We start from the raw sequence: 20777 nt of genomic DNA, 5'->3' as shown, positions 1-20777 counted from the left end.
GGTTTCTGTGTGTCTGAGGAGAAAAATGTTGTTGACAATTTAATGGCATATGCAAAAGTTTTGTCATGTGCTGAAGCCAAGTTGTTGGGCGCAAAAGCTGTTGAGGATTGTCTGAATATTGATGATGATGCTCTGATTCACCTCCAACTTAGAGTGAAAAATGCAACATGGTCATGAATAAGAAAAAAGAGAATGAGAGTGATAATGATGGTGATGAAAGTGGTGTGCTGGATTAACAGGAAAAAAATGTCTTACAGTTGCATAAGCATTGTAGAGGAATTGATTTTTGGGATGGAGCAGAATAGTTTCATTACAGAGCAGCATATTATGTGGGTCCACAAAACACAAGAGGTATCCCTGAAAGGAAGATCCACATAAGCTGCAGGCTATGTTTAAAAGAAGTACAATGGAGTTTGAGCCTTCAACTTCTGCAGCTTGTGTCTGTACAGCAGCTACCACCCCAGACATTCCTTCGGATGCTGACTCTTCTTCGATTGAGATGTGATGCATGAAAATAAAGTAAAACAATAGTATAATAAAACAATATAAGCCTTTTGGTTTTTATTTCTCATGCTTTTTTAATGTTATATAAGTGCATCATACAGCACCCAAAAATCTGTAAAATTTCCAAATACGGAACATGTCCGGCCCTGAGCTTCACAGATACAAGGTCCGGTACCTGTAATTGGGATTCGAGGCAATGCTGACCCCACACCATGAAATTTTGTATACAAAACAACACCGTGAATGCTAGAAATTGAAACAAAAATGACAAATGTTGGAAATTCAGCATGTCTGGTCATTCTGTTCTGACAGTAAGTCATTGACCTGAAACACTAACTCTGTTTCTTTCATCACACCTGCTGAGTATTTCTATTTTTATTTATGAAATTTTGTATATCTGTTTTAAAATGTAAGTTCCAATGCATTACTCATTTTAAGCATTATTCATTACATGTAGCATGTTTACTTGGGGAAACTTTTCCATTTTTAATAAGACTTAAATTTATGCCAGAAAAAATGAACCATAAAATAGAGCAGCTCTCAGCAAGGATAGGTTTTCTTGAAATAAACAGAAAAATAATGCAAATTGAAAAGTGGAAAATAACTGCTGCTGTACCTGAAAATCTGGGCACAATGTTGAAACCCTTCTCCCCCAAACAGACGAAATTTCGGAATGCTTTCATTTGTGAGTCAGGGCCATGGTCAATGTTGTTGGCGGTGATCTGTTCGGTTGATGGGCAGATGAAAAAGATCAATGAGACTTGAATGTATTATAGTTATGAGGGTAACTCACTAGCACCCAAAATTCCAAAACCTTATTGCGTCCAGATACATCCATGGCTTAAGTGCAGAAGAAACTCCACTCTGTTATGTGCAGTTTAACGTACAGTAACTAGGTAGACTTTTTCCTTTTAGCATTGTAAGCAGTTGTAATATTAGGTAGAATTACTAATGGGTGAGTACAAATGTGGCTCTGTTAGTGGTGCAAACAATTTGAGGACTCGGAACTGCATTGTACAGCTTTGACTGGTTTAAGTATGATTTATTCCAATAGATAAACCTAATATCACTGGACTGAGTTGTGAGCTATTAAAAATGCACTGGTTTAATCTCTTTGCAGCAGACCAAATTTGAGCCAGTGGGATGGAGACAAGAGTTTTATTTAACTGAGGTGAATTTAATTAATCTGAATTGCCACATGATTCTAAATGCCATGAATAGATTAAATAACTTTCTTTCCTAACAAGGTTATTCAAATTAGGATCCAAGATCTGGTATACATCTTTCATTTTTGCCTCAATTCTTTAGTATAGAATCATAGAATGATTACAACACAGGAGGCGGCTATTCATCCATTGTGCCTGTTGGCTCTCTTAGTACAGCTACCAATTATTCCCAGTCTTTTGCTCTTCCCTTCCAGTCCTGTATATTTTTTCCCTTCAGATAGTTATCTAATACTCTTCATGGTGTTACGATTGAATCTGCTTCCATCGCGTTTTCAGGCAATGTATTCCAAATCACACAATCTTGCTTTGTTTCAACAAAAAATCCTCGTGTCGTCTCATTGTAAATCTGTATTCTCTGGTTCCTGACTCAAGAAGGAATTTGGATTATTGGAATGCCCTTCATGACTGCAGGATGTCGTAAAACATTTTAAAGTCAATGACGTGCCTTTTTTTCTTTACTCTTTCATGGGATTTGGGTGTCGCTGGCAAGGCCAGTAATTGTTGCCCATCCCTAATTGCCCTTGAACTGAGTGGCTTGCTAGGCCATTTCAGAGGGCAGTTAAGAGTCAGCCACATTGCTGGGGGTCAGGAGTCACATGTAGACCAGACCAGGGAAGGACAGCAGATTACCTTCCATAAAGGGCATTAGTGACCCAGATGGGTTTTTACAACGATGGTTACATGGCCACAGTTATTGAGACTAACTTTTTTTTAAAATTCCAGATTTTATGAATTGAATTTAAATTCCACTGACTGCCATGGTGGGATTTGAATCCATGACCCCAGAGCATTATTTTGGACCTCTGATTTATTAGCCCAGTGACATTACTACGATGCCACTGTCACCTATGATGTAGGAAACACTGCAGCCAATTTACAAAGAGCAAAGTTCACAAATAGCTATGTGATAATGACCAGTTAATCTGTTTTTTTTTAAGTGTGTTAGATATATGTTAGCCAGGCCACCGGGGAGAACTCCCCTGCTGCTCTTCCAAAAAAAAGTGCCATTGTATGTTCTACGCTCAGGGTAGAGAGGGTAGCTGAGGTCTAGGCTTCATCTAAACGATGGCACCTCCAACAGTGCAGCACTTCGTCAGTATTGAATTGTGATAGCCTAGGTTTCTGTGTTCACACACTAAAACAATAGGCAGAGATGTAATATTTCTATTTTATGCTATCACCTGTGGCTTAGTGAGTAATGAGTCAGGAGTGTGGATTCAAGTCCCAGTCCAGAGATTTGAGAACACAAATCCAGGCTGACACTCCCGTGGAGTGGTGAGGCTTGCTACATGGTGAGAGGTGCTGTTTTTCAGATGAAGACATTGAATTGAGACCTGATCTGCTCGCTCAGGTGGATGTACTAGTCTGGGCAAGAACAAAAGTTCTCCCTGCAGTCCTGACAAATGTGTATCCCTCAATTATAGTCACTTAAAACAAATGATCTGATTTTTGACCTGGCGTGTATGGGAGCTTTCTGCGCGCACTTTAGCTGCTGTGTTTCCTGCGATGCAACAGTGACTGCAATTCAGAAGTTCATTATTGGCTGTAAAGCACTTTGGGACGTCCTGAGGTCATGAATGGTGCTATATTAATACAAGCCTTTCTTTCCTTTCTACATCGGTCATAGAATCATAACATTTCACTGCACAGGAAGAAACCATTTGACCCTTGGTGCTTGTGTCTGTTATCTGAAAAATTTATCCACATTATGTTATTCTCCTGTCCTTCCATCATACTCCTTGAATTTCTTCTTCAAACATTTATCCCCTTCTCTTTTTAAGAAAAATCTATTAAGAATGCTGCTTCTGTCACTGTTTCACTGCTGATTCTGATGAGGCATTTCACAACTGTCTGCACTAACAACTTTCTCCTAAATTCTCCCTTTGTTCTTTTGGTGATGAGTTTAAATTTATACACTCTAGTTATTGACACATCAAGCAATAGCATGGTCCATCAAAGCCTCAATCATTTTTCTTGTGCTTATATAAAGAGCTTCAGTGATTCTTGATAATTAATGGCTTGGAACTGACCTTGTCTGCTGCTTGTAACAGCAAATTTGTGCTGACTCATGGCAGTTTGATGATTTGAAGCCATCGCAAAACTAATTTCATTTAGGATCTGTTTTGTCATGAGTTCACTGTCTATATGGGGTTCTGTTTCTCTAAGAAAGCTACTTAAGGCTATAGAAACCATTATTGTTTATTCACAGCTCTATATACATCTCAGTGACTTTGCACGAGGTTGTATTTCTGCTTCCCTCCAGATCTCAGCTACTTACTCATGTGACATTGCATCATAGTTACATCAGCATCAGGTGCTCCTGATGTTAACCCTTTACTCTACAGGATCCTCAGTGGTATCAGAGAAAGGAAACATCCCCTCACCAAACTGACTCGAATTCAAGCTCAAGTACTGAATGTGAAAAAAACACACTCCACCTTGTGTCTTTACCCAACCCCACATTTCTCTCACTTGGACCCATAAATTTATCATTTAAAAAAAAGTTATTTATGCCATTTAAGTGCATTGGAATGTCATAATTTTTTTTGCACCGTTATATTTCCCCTCCCCCAAGATCTATCTGTGTGACCATCCTGTGTTACTAGACTGTCCACAGAGCACGTATGAAGTGAGCACTTTACCTGAATGCCACCGTTACATTTAAAGTAATCTACTCTAAATGAATATATAATCTTGCTTGTAATCAAATGTCATTGTCAAAGTTTAAGGGGAACTTAAAAGCATGCTGTTTTATCTTAGTTTAAAATTGACTTTTTTTTTCTCTCTCTCTCTCTCTCTATCCTCCTCCCTCTCTCTCCCCCCAGGTTCTAGTGCTCATAATTGATTTTTTTTTCTTTCCAGTTGGCGGAAAAATGCAATCATAAACCTACAACCTTGCTGTCTTTGTTTTCACAGTGATAGGTAGTGGTGACTGAAGATGTCAGATAATGGTGAAGTGGAAGACAAGCCTCCAGCTCCGCCCATGAGGAACACCAGCACCATGATTGGTGGGGGCAGCAAAGACCCTGGGAACCTAAACCATGGCTCCAAACCGCTTCCCTTGGCCCCTGAAGAAAAGAAAAGGAAAGACAGGCTAAGGTTCTTCCCTGGAGCAGGCGACAAAAGTAACCAAGTTCTCTTTATTTTTTAATCTACCTTTTCTAAACATTTTCGTTGTGTTGTGTGTTTTTAAAGACTCAGTTACTGAAATTACTTCATTTTCCAACTTGTGCAATTTTGCTGCTTTATCATAAGTTTATTGAGGTACACAACAAGTGAGATAAGTAGTGTTCCATCTGAATTGTTCCTCGTGTTGGTCCCGCTAGGATCATATCAACAGGAGTAGGCCATTCAACCTCTCCTGCCTGTCGTTGTGGGTGAACGACTCCAGGAGATTAGGACTATTAGTGGGGGAAAATCAGGTGGAATTGCATTCAATTAGATTATGGTTGACTGAATCTCAATTCCATTTACTCAGCTTTCCCCTCTCATCCCTTACCTAACAAAACTCTTTCATTTCAGTTTTGAAAGCCTTAATTGTTCCCCAGTGTCCGAAGCCTATTGAAAGATGTTGCCAGATTTCTGCTTCCCTTTGTGTGACAAAATGCTTAATAATTTCCCTCCTAAATAACCTTGTTCTAATTTTAAGATTGCATGTCCTTGTTCTTTATTTCCTCCGCCGGAGTATTTTTTTCCTGTATCCACCCTATTGAATCCTTTCAGTACTTCGAACAACTCAATCAAATTGCCTCAAACTTCCATATGCAAGAGAATACAAACCAAGTTTATGCAGTCTGCCCTGGCATCATTCAAATTAAGTGTCATAAACTGAGTTTTATGGGGCATAAGAATCTTCAATCACTTTCTGCCCCCCTCAGTCCCTCACGTCACCCTCCACTCTCGATCGTATTGAATGCCTCATGAACCCATTAATTCTGTCTGCTGCAGTGACTTTACCAGGTAGTGTATTTCACTATTGTCAATTTCTTCGACGAACACATTCCTTGAATCCTTTAGCACGATTAATGATTTTCCTAGATCTTCATACTGTGGGATGGGTGTTCGTGTGAGATTTCTGTGTTCAGTGCGTTAGTGAAGTTGTTAACCCATGTACAATAAGTTGATTAATGCTTTCATCAATGTAGCAATCAATCCAGCAGAAAGTATGTGTCTATGGTCACCCAGTGAGATGGAACTGCTCTCCCAACGCCTAGTAAGCTGTCAACACTTGGGTGTCTGGGTCCCTATGTGAATGGATGAAATTCTGCTGCTGATGTTAAAATAAGCCAACTAAGTCCTCTGTTTAAAATAATAGCCTTGGTTTAGCTGCTACAAGATCCATGGCAGTAGTCCACAGAGTTTTTCCTCCCATTAGAGAGAGGCTCCATGCTCTACATCCCATTTGAAGCACCAAGAACGTGTGGATTAAGAAAATCTCCTAAGCAATTTGCACCCCGCTGCTCTGATGCATCATAGTGGAACGCCAGTGCACCTGAGAATCAATTCCCTGGCCATTATCCCTGCCTGACAAAGTAAGACCCAATAAAAAGTTATGTAGGAAAAAAAAAATAAAGCTTTTAAGAAGTTGTTGTTGCTCAATTATGGTACTATTGGAGCTAGCTTGCTACTCTAATGTTTTGGTTGAAAAGCTATAATACTCATAGCACAGTTGTTCAGTCTAAAAATACATTTTCTTTATTCAGTTTGACGTTCACAATATACTGGCCATAGAAGCAAAACTTTGTGTCACCTGAGAGAGGAGGGGAGAAAATTGGAATGTGCCATTTTATTAAAAGGAAAATTAATCTACTTTTGAATAGGGCAAGCGTTTTTGGTTTTAGGAAGTGGTGCAGCAAGATTGAACCCATTTCTATTCTTGTTACTATCCTCTCTGGAGACTTGTAGAACTCAAGAATGGGAATAAAAGCAGTTTTTTTGTCCCCACAGATAAAGCAGTTATGAGGCATTACAACCTGCTGCTGCAAGGTGTGCTGTATGCCACACTAATTATTGATTCGTAAAAGTATATTCATCACCCTTTGCATTTAAACATTCACTTTTTTCCCTATATTCTGTTTCATATTTCCCTGACTTTATTTTATTAATTATCATTACTACTGCAGTCTTTGTTTTTCTGAACTTTCATCGTCTGTTCTTTCTAAGCTCTAAATATGCCGTTCTTCTCTTTGCTGCTAAGATCTAGACTCATCACACTGTCTGCTACACATTCTTTGCTGATGCCTTAAAACTGGATTCTTGCTTCAAGCAGTCGTTCCTCATCCTTCAAGGCCGAAGCTTATAATGGTTGAACATTGCTTCATCTGACCATTACTTCTCGAGTTGATTTATTCTCCTCCTGTTTTCAATCTTAATGGTTCCATGCTGTTGCTCCTAACCCTTTACCTAAGTTTCCTCAATAATACAATTTTAAAAGGCAAGCTAATTGACCAGTAATGACGGGCTCAAATGTTAAGACTAGTAACTTTTGTACGGTGCATTGATGTTCCTCAGTGATACAACAGGGATGTACATCTGTATTGTAAATTTTCCAAATCTGCATATTCCTGATGGGATGTGGCATGTGGAGCCCCTCTGGGGAATTAGGGAGGGAAAAATCTGTGGACTGCTACTGTGGATTTCATAGCAGCGGAGCCAATGCTGCAGAGATCCAGGGGGCTGTTTTCCTTGCCACCCCATCTGCCTGACACAGGAAGACTTGAATAGTTAATGGTTTATGTTGTACAATTATGGTAATAGTTAGAACTAGCCTGCCACTCTAGCTCCTTGTTTGAGAAGCACAACACTAACCTTTGCACTGTTAATGAGACTAAAAGTGTGTTTTTATTTGTTCAGTTCCACATTCCTAGTGCATCTACCATGCCGAAAGACAAAGACAGTTGTACCATTCCATTATTTCCCCCCTCATCCTTGAAGGATGGTGTAATATTTAGGTGATCATTTGATAGTTAACAAATAAGTCACCCAAACTAGATTGGGTTTTTTGCTCAGGGAGAATGCTAACCCATTAATCAACACTATGCTAAGTGGACATTTTCTCAGGCAAGAATACCATTTTTATGATGAATATGAATGTTGAAGTTTTCATGTTTCACAACTCATAGCTAAGACATTTTTGCAAGGTAAGGATTGATCTATGACTGGATATGGATCCTGCATTGGTTGCTCATCAATCCAGAGAAATGAACATTGCACCAGAAATTAAATGTTTCTTTTAAAATCTTAATTGCCTTTCTCTTCCCGGCCCAAAAGTATTTTAAAGAAATAAAATAACAGTAGAATAAGGGGCACAGTTATTCTGTAATTTGTGGTTGCATTCTGGAGTGATATATCACTAAAATTGGGAAATTGTATATAACACAGACTTGGGTACAGCAGCACCATGGGCTGGGAATGACACTTTTGCATGTGCCATGCTATTCACAGTAGTGGCTCTTTTGCATTATCAGATGCTTATTTTTCTGCTATTTTGGCCTGTGCAGCCAAATGCCTACATCTCATTGAATGTTCCAGTTTACATAAGCTGGTCTTTGAGATAGAGGGCGGTGAGTGATGAGGTGGGGGGTTGGGGGGGTTGTGCCGCAGTGTGTGGAAAGAAAACTACAAATGCTGGAAATCTGAAATAAAAATAAATATTGATAGAAATATACAGTAGGCCTACCAGAATTGGAAAGGGGAAAAGGTTAGCATTTCTGAAAGAGACTCTGTCGGACATGTTGGTCTTTGGGTTTCCCTTTTACTATTTACTCCAGATGTTTGGGCTACTCTTGTAGGTGAGGCCTAGATCCTTATTTCACCTGTCCTGAAATAAAGGTAACATGCATGGCATGTGCAAGATAACAAAAAGAGCCCTTTTTTTCATTGTTTCAGCTATTTAATTTCTGTGCCTCCAAAGGATCCTCCTTGGTTTCGAAAGGCAGCCGTATAACACTGCACTAGATTCCAAGGAAATGGTTCAGAACTTTTGCATTAAGCTGTTACAATTCCTTTTTGGCACATCGTTCTATTTTTCACTTTTTCTCATCTACTGTGGTAAATTCTGTTGCATTGTGTTGTAAGGAGAGGGAACTAAGTGATGGGGGTTGGGAAGAAATGAATAGCAAGGAAACCCAAGGTGCATGCTTATTGTCAAGTGACCGGGTACTTCAGAGCCTGAGCCTCTGCTTGTTGGTTGCTCAAGCAGGAATAGTACTGCATGAAGTGCTTGTAAGGGGCTCTGCCACTTACATCACTATCCTCATGGGTCAGCATAGCAGCAGAGCCAAGTTTCAGGCTGCACCTGATCATTATTGTCAAATGTTGCATGGTAGCTCCAGATGTCCTTCCAGCAAATGACAACATTCTGCATCTGCCTTTCTGCTGGCCTAGATTTGAGCAGGCAGTTCCTCATGATTACTTGCCAAGTAGGTGTGTAAGGGCTTGTGGTAGTGGTTGATGGTGTTTTGCTGCTTGTGATCAGACATGCAACATTGGCTGTTGATCACATTGTTATGTGTTTTTTCATGCAATTCCACTAAATAACGTACTGATTGGAATGCTTCTGAGGATGTTCACATATCTTATTTGGTACCATTTCTTATATAGCCTGCTCTGTCTAGCATCTGCTCTTCCTACCAGAGTGCAAAAATCAAAACTGGCATACCGGTGCAATATTGAGGGAGAGCTGAACTGTTGGAGGTGCTGCCTTTTGGATGAGTCCTTAAACCAAGACCCCATCTGCCTGCTTAATGCAGGTGACAAAGATCCCATGGCACTACTTTGATGGCAAGCATATCCCCATTGCCCTGGCCAATATTTATCCCTCAATCAATATCACAAGAAAGCATACTATCTGTTCATTATCTCAGTATTGTTTGTGGGAGCTTGCTGTGCGCATATTAGCTGAACTGTTTCCTACGTTACACCAATGATTATACTTCCCCCCCCCCCCCCCCACCAAAAAAAAACTTAGTTGGCTAGAAAGTGCTTTTAGAGGTTTGGTGGCCATGATAAACGCTATATAAAATGCAAATCTTTTCTTTTTAGATATGTTTGGAAGAGGAGGATTCACACTGGTGCCAGTATTAGTGCTGGGGGAAGCAAATAACATAGATTTGGCCCACAGGCTGATGTGGAACCTAGCTTGACAATAGGAAAAGAGAGAGAAACTATTAAGAGAAGGCTAAAATACACTTACCATTAAATTACCGTGTCCTTTACATGACCTCCAAGATGCTTGCCACCACCCAGCAAATATTTAAAATGGGCATATTTGGCTTTAACATCCTGAATGGTATCAATGGCATGCAGCATTGGGACGCCTACAAATTGAAATTCAAACAAAGTGCCCGCCTGTTTGTGATATTGTTGCAACACATGTTTAGCACACTAAGTTGGATAGGTTGGATATGACTCAGTTCACAGCCAGAAGACAGATGAGTGTTTCATCTTGAGTCTGAGCTGAATATGAACCCAGGCCACCCCTCCTCAAGCAGTGAAGCAAACTCTTACTTTCAAGAATGATTTAGTTGAACTCTCTGCTAGCAAGCCAGCAAAAAATGAGTTTCTGTTTTCATAAAGAATAGTTGAGGGCAGGAGGGATGCTGGATGGCTTGAAACGTTGTTGAATTGCACGTGGTGTTTGACACACTGTTCACAAGCTGTTCTTCTCAACCACGAAGGACGGGCTGTTAAGAACAAGCTTGTTTCTCACTTGAGAATCCGTCAGTAACGGGGACGTGCAAAAGGGAAGCTGTATTTAGAGCCTGTGATAATTGCTGCCTCATATGAACTTAAAAGTGGAGCTTAAGTTTTACTCGTGTAAGGAAACTTGTTAAAGGCAAAATAGAACAAATGGTAACAACTCTAAAGGTAAAGATCTCCCCTACCTCCAAGTGATCTTCTGAAGCTTTCCTTGCCCCCTTGTATAAAGACATTGGTGGTATAAATTTTAATCCAGATTTTCCCTAAAATCAAAGCAGAAATTTCTTTTTAAGTTACCCCAGGCTACTCTTAAGCACTATACAGCAACCAACTGTCAGATGGTCTCTATTCTGCTCCCAAATGAGGTGTGATATACAGGAGATTAGGGGGTGGGAGAGAGAGAAAATCAAATTGTTTAAACGCTTGAGTATTTTGTCGAAGCCTTTTGTCTTGCACTCTTCAGGACAATTGCAAGAATACCAATGTCAGGGAAAGCAACAGCTTTATACTGTATGAGAAGAGAGTGCTGATTGGCTGGCAGGTGGACACTGATTGGTAGAGGTGTTGCCATGCAGAATGTGCCAGTTAATGGTGACTGACAATTAACTGCCCAACATTGTTTGAAATTTTAAACCAGGCAGCTTGACTGGTCAAGGCGTTGCCTGAGGAATGAACCAGTGAATGGCTATAATGTCTCAGGGCAATGCCTTGACCAATCAGAATCAAGAGCTGCCTGGTTTAAAATTTCAAATGATTCTTGGCAGTTAACGGTCTGTCACCATTAACTGGGGCATTCTTCATGGCAACGCTTCTACTAATCAGTGTCCACTTGCCAACCAATCAGCACTCTCTTCTCATACAGTAGAAAGTTGTTGCTTCCCCCTGACATTGGTATTCTTCTGATTGCCCTGATGAGTGCAGGATGAAAAGCTTTGACAAAATGTCATTTTTCAGCAACAATCAAGTTCTGTACTACCAGACGACTATTTGTTTAAATAGTATAGTTTTGTGACTTTTTAAGGCTGTCGTAAACTTGCTTTCTTGCACTTTCTCTCCCTCTCACTGCAGGGAACAGCCTCACTTCCGCTTGGATCTGCTCTCTGGGACCTGCTGTTTATAGAATTTTATTCTGTAGTTATCTATTATTCTACTCCTCGCTACACTCTATCAGCTCTGTGTGCCGTCTGAATGAAAGCATTTTTTAAAGTGGCTGCGACCAACTTGAGCTAATATTCACAAAAGTTAACCATGTGATTTGTGCTTTCTGAATTTAAATTGCTGTACAAAAAAACTTTAATGAATTGTTAAAGCAGCTGTTCATTTCCTTTGATGCTCAGTTCTTTTTCCAATGCTTTCAATTTTTTCTTTTGTGAATTTTCTCAATTTTTTCCTCACAAACATGCTGCTTCATGATGAGATATGGCTGTTTCAATCGGCACTATGCAGCTCAGAGGACCTTGTCCAAGGGTCTGTTTATGTGTAAACCTAGGGAGGCTGAAAGGCATCTCTGTCCAGACTGATCTGATATTGGCATGGATGCTCTTTTAGCAGGAACACGGAATAAGAGGGAGCAGGAGCTCTTCCCCACCCCTCCCACCATTTCTAGTCCAGGGCACTTGGGATAATTGTAGCATCAACACACGTTGCCCAAGTTAATGCTAGCTAACTCAGCACAGTGTGAGAATCAAACCTAGGATGATCTTGTTATGGCTCAGTATTACATCAGATAATGCCTTGCACATTGATGAATTGAGAAGCTTAGACCACATATATTTCTAAAGCCTTAAGTTTCCATTGCCTTTCCAAGTGCTAGTACCGCAGACAACCTTCAAGGGGAACTATTGGCTCTCGTTACCTCCAATAATTCAGTCACATTTTTGCACAAAGGAAAATCAAAGCATGTGAGATATACAAATCTTTCCATTAATTAGTAATAGTGAAGACGATTTAACATTTTATGTGGGTTGCCTGACAAGAATGATCTGCTTTTACAAGAACCTTATAATCATGCACACATGCTTCAGTGCTCAGGTGTGATGGTTACCTCTATGGTTTTTTAAAAGAGATGCTGTAAAAATTAATTATTCAGTATAAAATTCTTGCATTTTTTTTCTTGAACCTATTTGCGTATGAACTAACCAGGATTTAGGTAAAATTATGTTGGAGGTTGCTGTATATATGGGAATCATGTTCAGATCACCTCTCAGTGTTGGGTCCATGGACAATAAAGTCCTCGTGCTTTCCTATTAAGTATTATACCCATTTTGTTGATGGATTATTTTTAAAAGGTGAGGGATAGAAATTTAACAGGAAGTAATCTGAAATGTAGAAGACAAGGTAGCTGAATAGCATATGGAATCGATAAAGTCAACAAACAGTTTTTGAAAATGTTGCTGAGGCAAGAAGCTGGAATGGAATGTCAAGAGGACATCACTGAAAGAGGAAATGAAATGAGGTTCAACCAGTATTTTTAGACAAATGGTTTAGACAAGGTATTGGTTCATGATTCCGACTTAGCCTAGGTGAAAACAGAAGTTGGTGTAACCTATAGCAAATTGATTTTCATTTGTTTGCATAGCAGTTGCTTCTCACTTTCCTCAGTCCTCCTCTTCAGTTTTTCTAAGCTCCCCACCCTAACTCAAGTGCTATCAGTCATGCCTGGCCCAGGAAGCCTTTGTAGGGTCAGTCAATCTGACTGTTCTTAATATTTTGACATGAGACAGGAGTGAGTCAAAAAGGATACCTAATTCCTCTTAAAGTTTCCTCTTATACTTAGTTTCAGTAATAATAGTGTTTCAATGTAAATTAACATATTTTAAACTTATAGCTCACAAGGACCTTACAAAGACTTCCTTGGCATGCTTGTGTGACTGCATATTGGTTCTGTTCTTCTCGTTTACTGCAGTGTGAAATAGCATAAAACAAATTGCGCAGATTTGACTTGAAAAACTTTGCATTCTGGTATACTGAATATTGTGCATGTTTAATTGTTTTCTACTTTATTCTTGCCTCTAATTATCTATGGAAATTCAGTTAAAGTGGCAGATTCCTTCCAAATTATTCCAGACTGTGATGGTCTTAAATTCAGTACCCAAAAGGATGGTAGAAGTGAATTCAGTTTTCAAAGGGGAATTAACTATATACTTAAAAAAGATAAATTTGTAGGGTAATGGCAAAAGAGCATGGGGAGAGGCACTAACTGAATAGCTCCCTCAAATTGGCCAACAATGGCTTTGTGTGAAGAAGACCAAAACCATTACTAAGGCAAGTTGGCCAGAAATCTTCTACAACAACATTGGCAGCAAAAGCCATAGGTTAAACACTTGCGCTCCTTGATCCTCCAGTGGCAAATTCACAAGATTTGCTGGAGAAATAATAAAGCCTTTCATGGAGATAGCATCTTTTGTGACCAGAGGACATCCCAAAGCACTTAACAGCCAATTAAGCAGAGTGCTACAGGAAGGGAAAGCGAAGAAAAGGTCAGATTCAGGAAAATAGTAAAAAAACACAATTAAGAGCTCTTTATCTGAATGCACACACCTTTTGTAACCAGATGGATGAATTGACAGCACAAATAGAAATAAATGAGTATGATATGATAATCCATGCAGAGACATGGTTGCAAGGTGATCAAGGTAGGGATCTGAATATTCAAGGACATTTGACACTTCTGAAGTACAGGAAGAAAAGAAAAGGAGGTGGGGTAGCTCTGTTAGCCCTGTACAGTAATGAGAAATGATCTTGGTTCGGAAAATCAAGATGTTGAATCAGTTTGGGTAGAGATAAGAAAAAGCAAAGGAATGAAATTATTGGGAGCAGACAGAAAAGTGGAGTTAAGATCACAATTGGATCAGCCATGATCTTATTGATGGCAGCATAGGCTCAAGGAACCGAGTGGCCTACTCTTGCTCTTATTTCTTATGACCTTATGAAGTGCCTCTGAAGCATAGTCACTGTTGATCTGCGCAGCTGGCAGTTAAGCACACAAGGTCCCATAAACTGTAATGTGATTATTTTATGTGCTGTTGGTCAAGGGATTAATATTGGCCTGGATTTCCCTGCCCCTCTTCAAAATAATGCAGTGTGATATTTTACGTTCACCTGACCTCAATTTAACGTCTCATCCAAAAGTCAGCATAGCACTCCCTCAGTACTGCTCTGCAAGTGTTGGCCTAGATTTTGTTCTCAATATTAGCTAGATACTCTTTCCCGATGTAAAAATCGCAAGAATGGTTATCAATTACAGCCATCCCTTCATCTGCAAATCCATATAAATTATTTGGTGTAACAAAACCTATAACACTACAAATTAACCAATAAGTTACTCCCTCCCATGCTTTGGTTAAGAAATAATTTTACTTGTTGATTGCAAGAATTTCAAGCTAATGTATTCATTTTATTTATATCTGCAGCAAGTTACTTTTAACCCACAAAACTGCATCCATTAAAATCCAAAATGTGTTGTTCATCCCACTGTGTGTGGAATAAGGTACAGCTGAACGATTGAAGGGGTCTTGGTTGTGGGGGGGGGGGGGGGGGGGGGGGGGGGGGGGGGGGGTGTGTGTGTGTGTGTCAGTTAAGTCTTGTCAATGCGTTGACTCTTCTCGGTGGATACGTTGCACCTGCATTCTGCAATATCTTTTAAATATTTTATGTTCTTGTATTAAGTAAAAATAAAAAATGTACCTGAATTTATAGTGTCATTAATGAGCATAGTACTGATTTCTTAAAGAAAAATGAATAGATAAATTTAGTTGATTCTAAGAAGTGTTATATATAATTAAAAGTTTAAGCTCACAGTGGAATGAAAATAATAGACATAAAGTGGCAATATATGGCTAAATTAGAAAGCCCTGCCAGTGGCATTTTAATTGACAATGGTGATTACAGTGGCTTTACTTCAGCAACCTTGGGTGCCCTTGATTTTACTGGAGTCAGGCACTGTTCTGAAAATTAGCTGCTCAATTCTTTTGGCAAGGAAAATGGTGGAGCAGCTCAGAAATTATGGCATGGTGGAAGTGATGATGAGTCACACTAACCATGATTTCCTTGAAAATTTGTGCCATAAAACATAATTACAATGACATGAGTCTCCAGCAAATTCTGGGCCATTCATTTAGCTAAGATGCTAGTTCCTCTTCCACTTATTCACCATGTCTTTCCTTAAGTATTGATTCACCTCCTTAAACACCCATCCTCTGCAATTAAGTACTTTGTATTAAACTAACCAGGAACCTCTTGGGGTGGGGTGGGGTGGGGTGTGTGGAGGGAGCAATTAAGTCTTGTCAATGCTTTAACTCTTCTCTGTGGATCAGTTGCACCTGCATTCTGCACCTTTGCCTTATTTTAAATATTTTGGGACCACACTGCCTTTGGCTTGCCTAACATCTGATATTGGGATGAGTAGGAATTTCCTCCCATTAAATATTGAGAAGACTGAAACCATCTGTCTTTGGCCCCCACAACAACTCTGTTCCATAGCCACTGACTCCATCCTTCTCGCTGGCCACTGTCTGAAGCTGGACCAGATTGTACCCTTGGTGTTCTCTTTAACACTGAACTGACCTTCTTACCTTATGCCCACTTCCTCACCACGACTGCCTACTTCTCCTCTGTAATATCATCCATCTCTGCCTCTACCTCAGCCTGTCTACTGCTGAAACTCTCATCCGTGCTTTGTTGCTTCCAGACTCGTTATTTCAATGATGTCCTGGCTGGCCCCCCCACCTTTCAACCTCCATAAATTTGAGCTAATCCATAATTTGTTGCCTGTAGCCTAACGTATGTCAAGTCAAGTTTACCCATCACCCTAAGATCACTGTCCTGCATTGGCTTTGGTTAAGCCAATACCTCAATTTTAAAACTGTAGAGCACATTGGGAAATGAAGGGTGCTGAGTAAATACAAGTTTCTCAATTTTTATCCATCTAAGGGCTGTGAAACAGAGGCTGCTGTCCACGGCCATTGAAATTACATGGTGAAAACCATTAACAAATGTTTATAGGGTTCTTTAAACGACCTGCTTTGAGTACAAATGACAATGCTGGGACAAGGCTGCCTTTTAATATATTCTGTCGATAGCTGCTTTGGTGCCAAGATGTCCAGCATCCTAATGCTTTCCAGTTCCTGTCCATGTCTGACTTTTCACCGCTGCTTTTTTTGATAACGAGTTTTGAGTCCAGAGTTGTTATAAATGCTGATTACAGTTTTCAGGCTTTAAGGCATCAATTGAGGAAGTGGGGTAGTAAAACTTGGTTTAACCCTAGCCTGTTGGTGATTGTACATGCTTTGACGTAAGTTTGTCGACCAGATTTCCTACATTATAACATTCCACTTCTCAACTACACTTCAAAAATAGCATTTTGGAACGTTCTGAACTCATGAAAGATGCTATGTAAATGCGAGTTCCTGTTCCGACAAAGGGTCATATTGGATGTGCAATTTTAACTCTGCAGTTTTTCTCTCTCCACAGATGCTACCAGACCTGAGTTTTTACAGCACTTTGTTTTTTTTTCAGATCTCCAGCATCTGCAGTATTTTGCTTATATTATACAAAAGTGAGTCTTTCTTTCAAAAGGCTGCCAGGAGAACTCTTGCTTCTCTTGCAAAACTGTGGAACAGACAGATGGGGCCTCAATTTAACAATCTGGGTGAAAGACAGCATCCTTCAATGCTGCACTGTGGTGTGAGCTTGAATTATGTGCTCAAGTCCATTGGCGCTGTGCCATCAGTTGCCTAGGCCCAAAGCTCTGGAATTCCCTCCTTAAAACTGTGTCTCTGGCTCTCCTTTGGCCTTTAAGAGCCACGTTAAAACCTACCTTTTTGACCAGCTTTTGGTCATCTTTCTTAATATCTCCTTACATGGCTCAGTCAAATTTTGTTTGATAACCACTCCTGTGAAGTATCTTGGAATGTTTCACTATAGACACTGCATAATGCAAGTTGTTGTTTAGCCCCATGAGCAATGGCTGTTGCCGTTTCCCACTCTTTGCCACAGTCTGTTCTGCACCCAATGACATGCACAGTATTGGGTTTTCATAATTTGGATAACTAGTTTCCTCCCTCCTCTCCTTAAGCTGCTAGCTGTTGCTGCAGACAGTTCCACGCATACTGGCAGCCTTCGGAGGCCATTCAGCATTCATGAGCGCAGGCGTTGATGATCAGAAGGCTGTCTCATACATGAGAGCATTATAGCCGTGCTCAAAATAAATGTACACTTTTCAGGAAGGAAAATTATTTGGAATGGGAATGACTGCTTTTGATACTAAGGGCATTAAAGTCCCAACTGCTTCCCTCGAAATCAAACTTTTGGCACTGTAGTAGTGGTGCCTTTGCATCACCGTGAGAAGGTAATTTCGTTCAACTTAACCCAACCCCTCAATTCCATCCCACACCACCTGCCAAGAAGATTGTTTGAGATTTTTTAACAACATTGGTGAAGCATCGATCAATAGAAATAGAGTATTTTATCAATTACACTGTGCCTTGATCCTCCGTTAATGTCCTGTATATAGGCTGCCATTTACAATAAAAATTTAATTTTTAAAAATTAACTGTGGTATTTTAGTGCTTGCTGTGCTTCCAATGTCTTAATTGGCAGTGCTTAAAGTATTATTCATCTATTTGACCCTGCTCTGACCTCCAAAATTGCTCTTTCACATCATACGCCAAGAGTGTGCCTTGAAGGAGGTTGAGATCTAAAGTGGGTTGAATTAGAGCACTCTGGGGAAAACAAATTCACCAGCAATACATTTAGAAGTTATTGTTTACTTAGATGTTGAAATCGCCAATGGAGTGGGGGGTAGAGGGGTCGTGGGGAAGGATGGTGGAGAATAATAGGTAATCAAATACAGATGTTTTAAGGTATTGAGTATTCATTACCATAAGATTACATTATTTTTCCAAGACATAGTATTTTATGTCTGTTGAAACCCCAATCTTTCACTCTTAGTAGTTCTCCTTTGACAATCCTTGGCCACATTATTTTTCTGATGTCAGAAAGAGCTCTCTCGCACCTGCTCTGTTGCTTTCTTTGCATCTCAGGAACTCTTAATTCTCTGCAAAGCCCAAATCTATCCAACTGTAGTAACTTCTCTGTCCTATTTGCTGTTGATGTGTTCCTTCCAATGCTACACCATCTGGTTGTCCGCTGATTTCTGCTGACTTTTTGTTGTATACTGGAACAGAATTTACTGAATTGTTTTAAGTGCCAGTGAGCATAGCATAGGTGGGCTGTTAAATTTACCAGTTACTGTAACTTGCGGGTACCATTGCCTGTTCAGATAAGGGCTCCCTCAATAATAGATCTCAGCTGTAGTTTACCCAAGAAAAGAATTCCTCCATCAACTAACACGACTTTATTTGTTCTGATTTTGTTCCTCCTTTAATTACTTATTCTTGGGATATGAATGTCACTAGCAAAGCCAGCATTTATTTTATTGCTGGCTCTAATTTCCCTTGAAGGTGCCGGTGAGCTCTCTTCTTGAATTTGCATTCAATGTGGTGAAAGTACTCCCCCAGTCCTGTTAGCTAAGGAGCTCCAAGATTTTGACCCAGTGATGATGAAGGAATGGTGATATTTTTCCAAGTCAGGATGGGGTAAGACCTCAAGGCAGTGGTGTTCCGATGCACCTGCTGCCTTTGTTCTAGGTGAGTTGCATCTTGTAGATGGTGTGTTGGTGATGTCAGGCATGTTCTTAACCATTGAAATTCAATGAATGCAAAAAATTTCCATGAGATACACAGAGTGTTAGCTAGGTAAGTTAGTTTGAGTTACTAAGGGTCCATGGAGAGGATGGAATCGATTAAGCTGTTGCATTACTTTGCTGTTAATTTTTCATCTCAAATTGCTCGCCTCATACCATTCGTGATATTGATCTTCATGACTTTATCCTGGAGCTGGAACGGTTCAAAAAACTCTCCAAATACAACTTGAGTTTGAAAGAACAAAAACCTATATTTGTACTGTGATTTTTCACATTTCAAATCAACATGACACAAGAATTTCACGCATTCATCATCTGACTTCACTGAAATCCCATTAACAGCGCTGATATAAAATTTCTTTCCTTCAGGTAAAATAGGTTTTAAAAAAAACTATCAATTTACACTTTATTATCATAAGCTGAGACATTTGCATTATCCCTCATAAGGGAACGTGATGCCAGTGACTGTAAAAGGACAGACGTGGTAACACACAACCATTTAAAATACCTATAATTCACGTGCACTGCAGTTTTTCTATGAATTGTGGGATGTTTTCTCATTTGACCAAAAGTAAATTGGGAATTGTAATACCACCATAGGAGTGCACAAGGTTCATGCTACTTCAGATCCTTAGTTGAATAATATTTGTGTTGTGCCTGCACGCTGGTCTGGTTGCCCAAGTGATTGAGCACTTCTTAATTAAAAACAACTATTTACGTTGAACTTTCAACTTAAGACTACAATGAGGTTGTGAAAATAATAGAATGTTGAGAGTCAAAATATGTGAGCTGGCTGGGGCGCTCTCCTCTTCTCTAGCTGGTTTTCTGCTATAGTGTCATTACTCATTGAGTACAACAGTTTAATGAAACATGTCTGTGATATACAATAACAGCTGTGGGTCAGTGTATAACGCTCTTTCCTCTGAGTCAGCAGGTTGTGTATTCAAGTCCCATTCCAGAGTCTTGAGTACATAATTAGGCTGATACAGTAGTGCAGTACTGAGGGAGCGCTGCACTGTCAGAGCTGCCATCTTTCATTTGGGATGTTAACCAAGGCTTCGTCAGCCCCATCAAGTAGATGTGAAAGATCGCATGACACTATGTTGAAGAAGAGCAGTGGAATTTTCCCTGGTGTCCTGGCCAACATTTATCCCTCATTAATATTGAAAACATTTATCCGTTCACTTCTTTCATTCCTTATTACAGGAGCTTGTTGTGCAGAAATTGGTTACAGAATTTCTTATATTACAGGGCGATGGTAATACAGTGGTAATGTCACTGGGTTAGTAATCCAGAGGCCCAGGCTAATGTCCTGGGAACACAGGTTCAAACCCTACCACAGCAGCTAGTGGAATTTAAATTCAATTAATTACTAACTTCAATTGACTAATTGAAAGCTGGTCTCAATAATGGTGACCATGAAACATGGATTGTCATAAAAACCCATCTGGTTCATTAATGTCCTTTAGGGAAGGAAATCTGGCCTACGTGTGACTCCAGACGTACAACAATGTGGTTGACTTTTTGACTGCCCTCTGAAATGGCCTAACAAGCCACTCGCTTGTACGAACCTGAAAAGGTTGCCTAACAGCACTGTTAGCATCAGATGGACTCAGCAGTTGAAGAAGGTGGCTCACAACCAC

The 20777-nt window shown here is 39.9% G+C and overlaps 1 protein-coding gene across 6 annotated transcripts in view; it reads left to right on the top strand.

Moving 5' to 3' along the window:
- pak1 (p21 protein (Cdc42/Rac)-activated kinase 1) overlaps nucleotides 1-20777 on the top strand; it is a 195676-nt gene that overhangs the window by 115187 nt on the left and 59712 nt on the right. For 5 of the 6 annotated variants that reach the window (XM_041199706.1, XM_041199709.1, XM_041199710.1 and 2 more), the window contains one exon: nucleotides 4647-4855. In XM_041199706.1, the coding sequence (XP_041055640.1) occupies nucleotides 4669-4855 (187 nt within the window). In that variant the 5' untranslated portion in view covers nucleotides 4647-4668. Of the gene's footprint in view, nucleotides 1-1655; nucleotides 1676-4646; nucleotides 4856-20777 lie in introns of those variants that run through there. The other variant, XM_041199711.1, reaches the window with a different exon arrangement.

Source organism: Carcharodon carcharias, chromosome 11 (assembly GCF_017639515.1).
Source record: "Carcharodon carcharias isolate sCarCar2 chromosome 11, sCarCar2.pri, whole genome shotgun sequence".
NCBI classification, from domain to species: Eukaryota; Metazoa; Chordata; class Chondrichthyes; order Lamniformes; family Lamnidae; genus Carcharodon; species Carcharodon carcharias.
The sequence above is the reverse complement of the archived record's forward strand: the minus strand, read 5'-3'. Positions and strand labels throughout refer to the sequence as shown.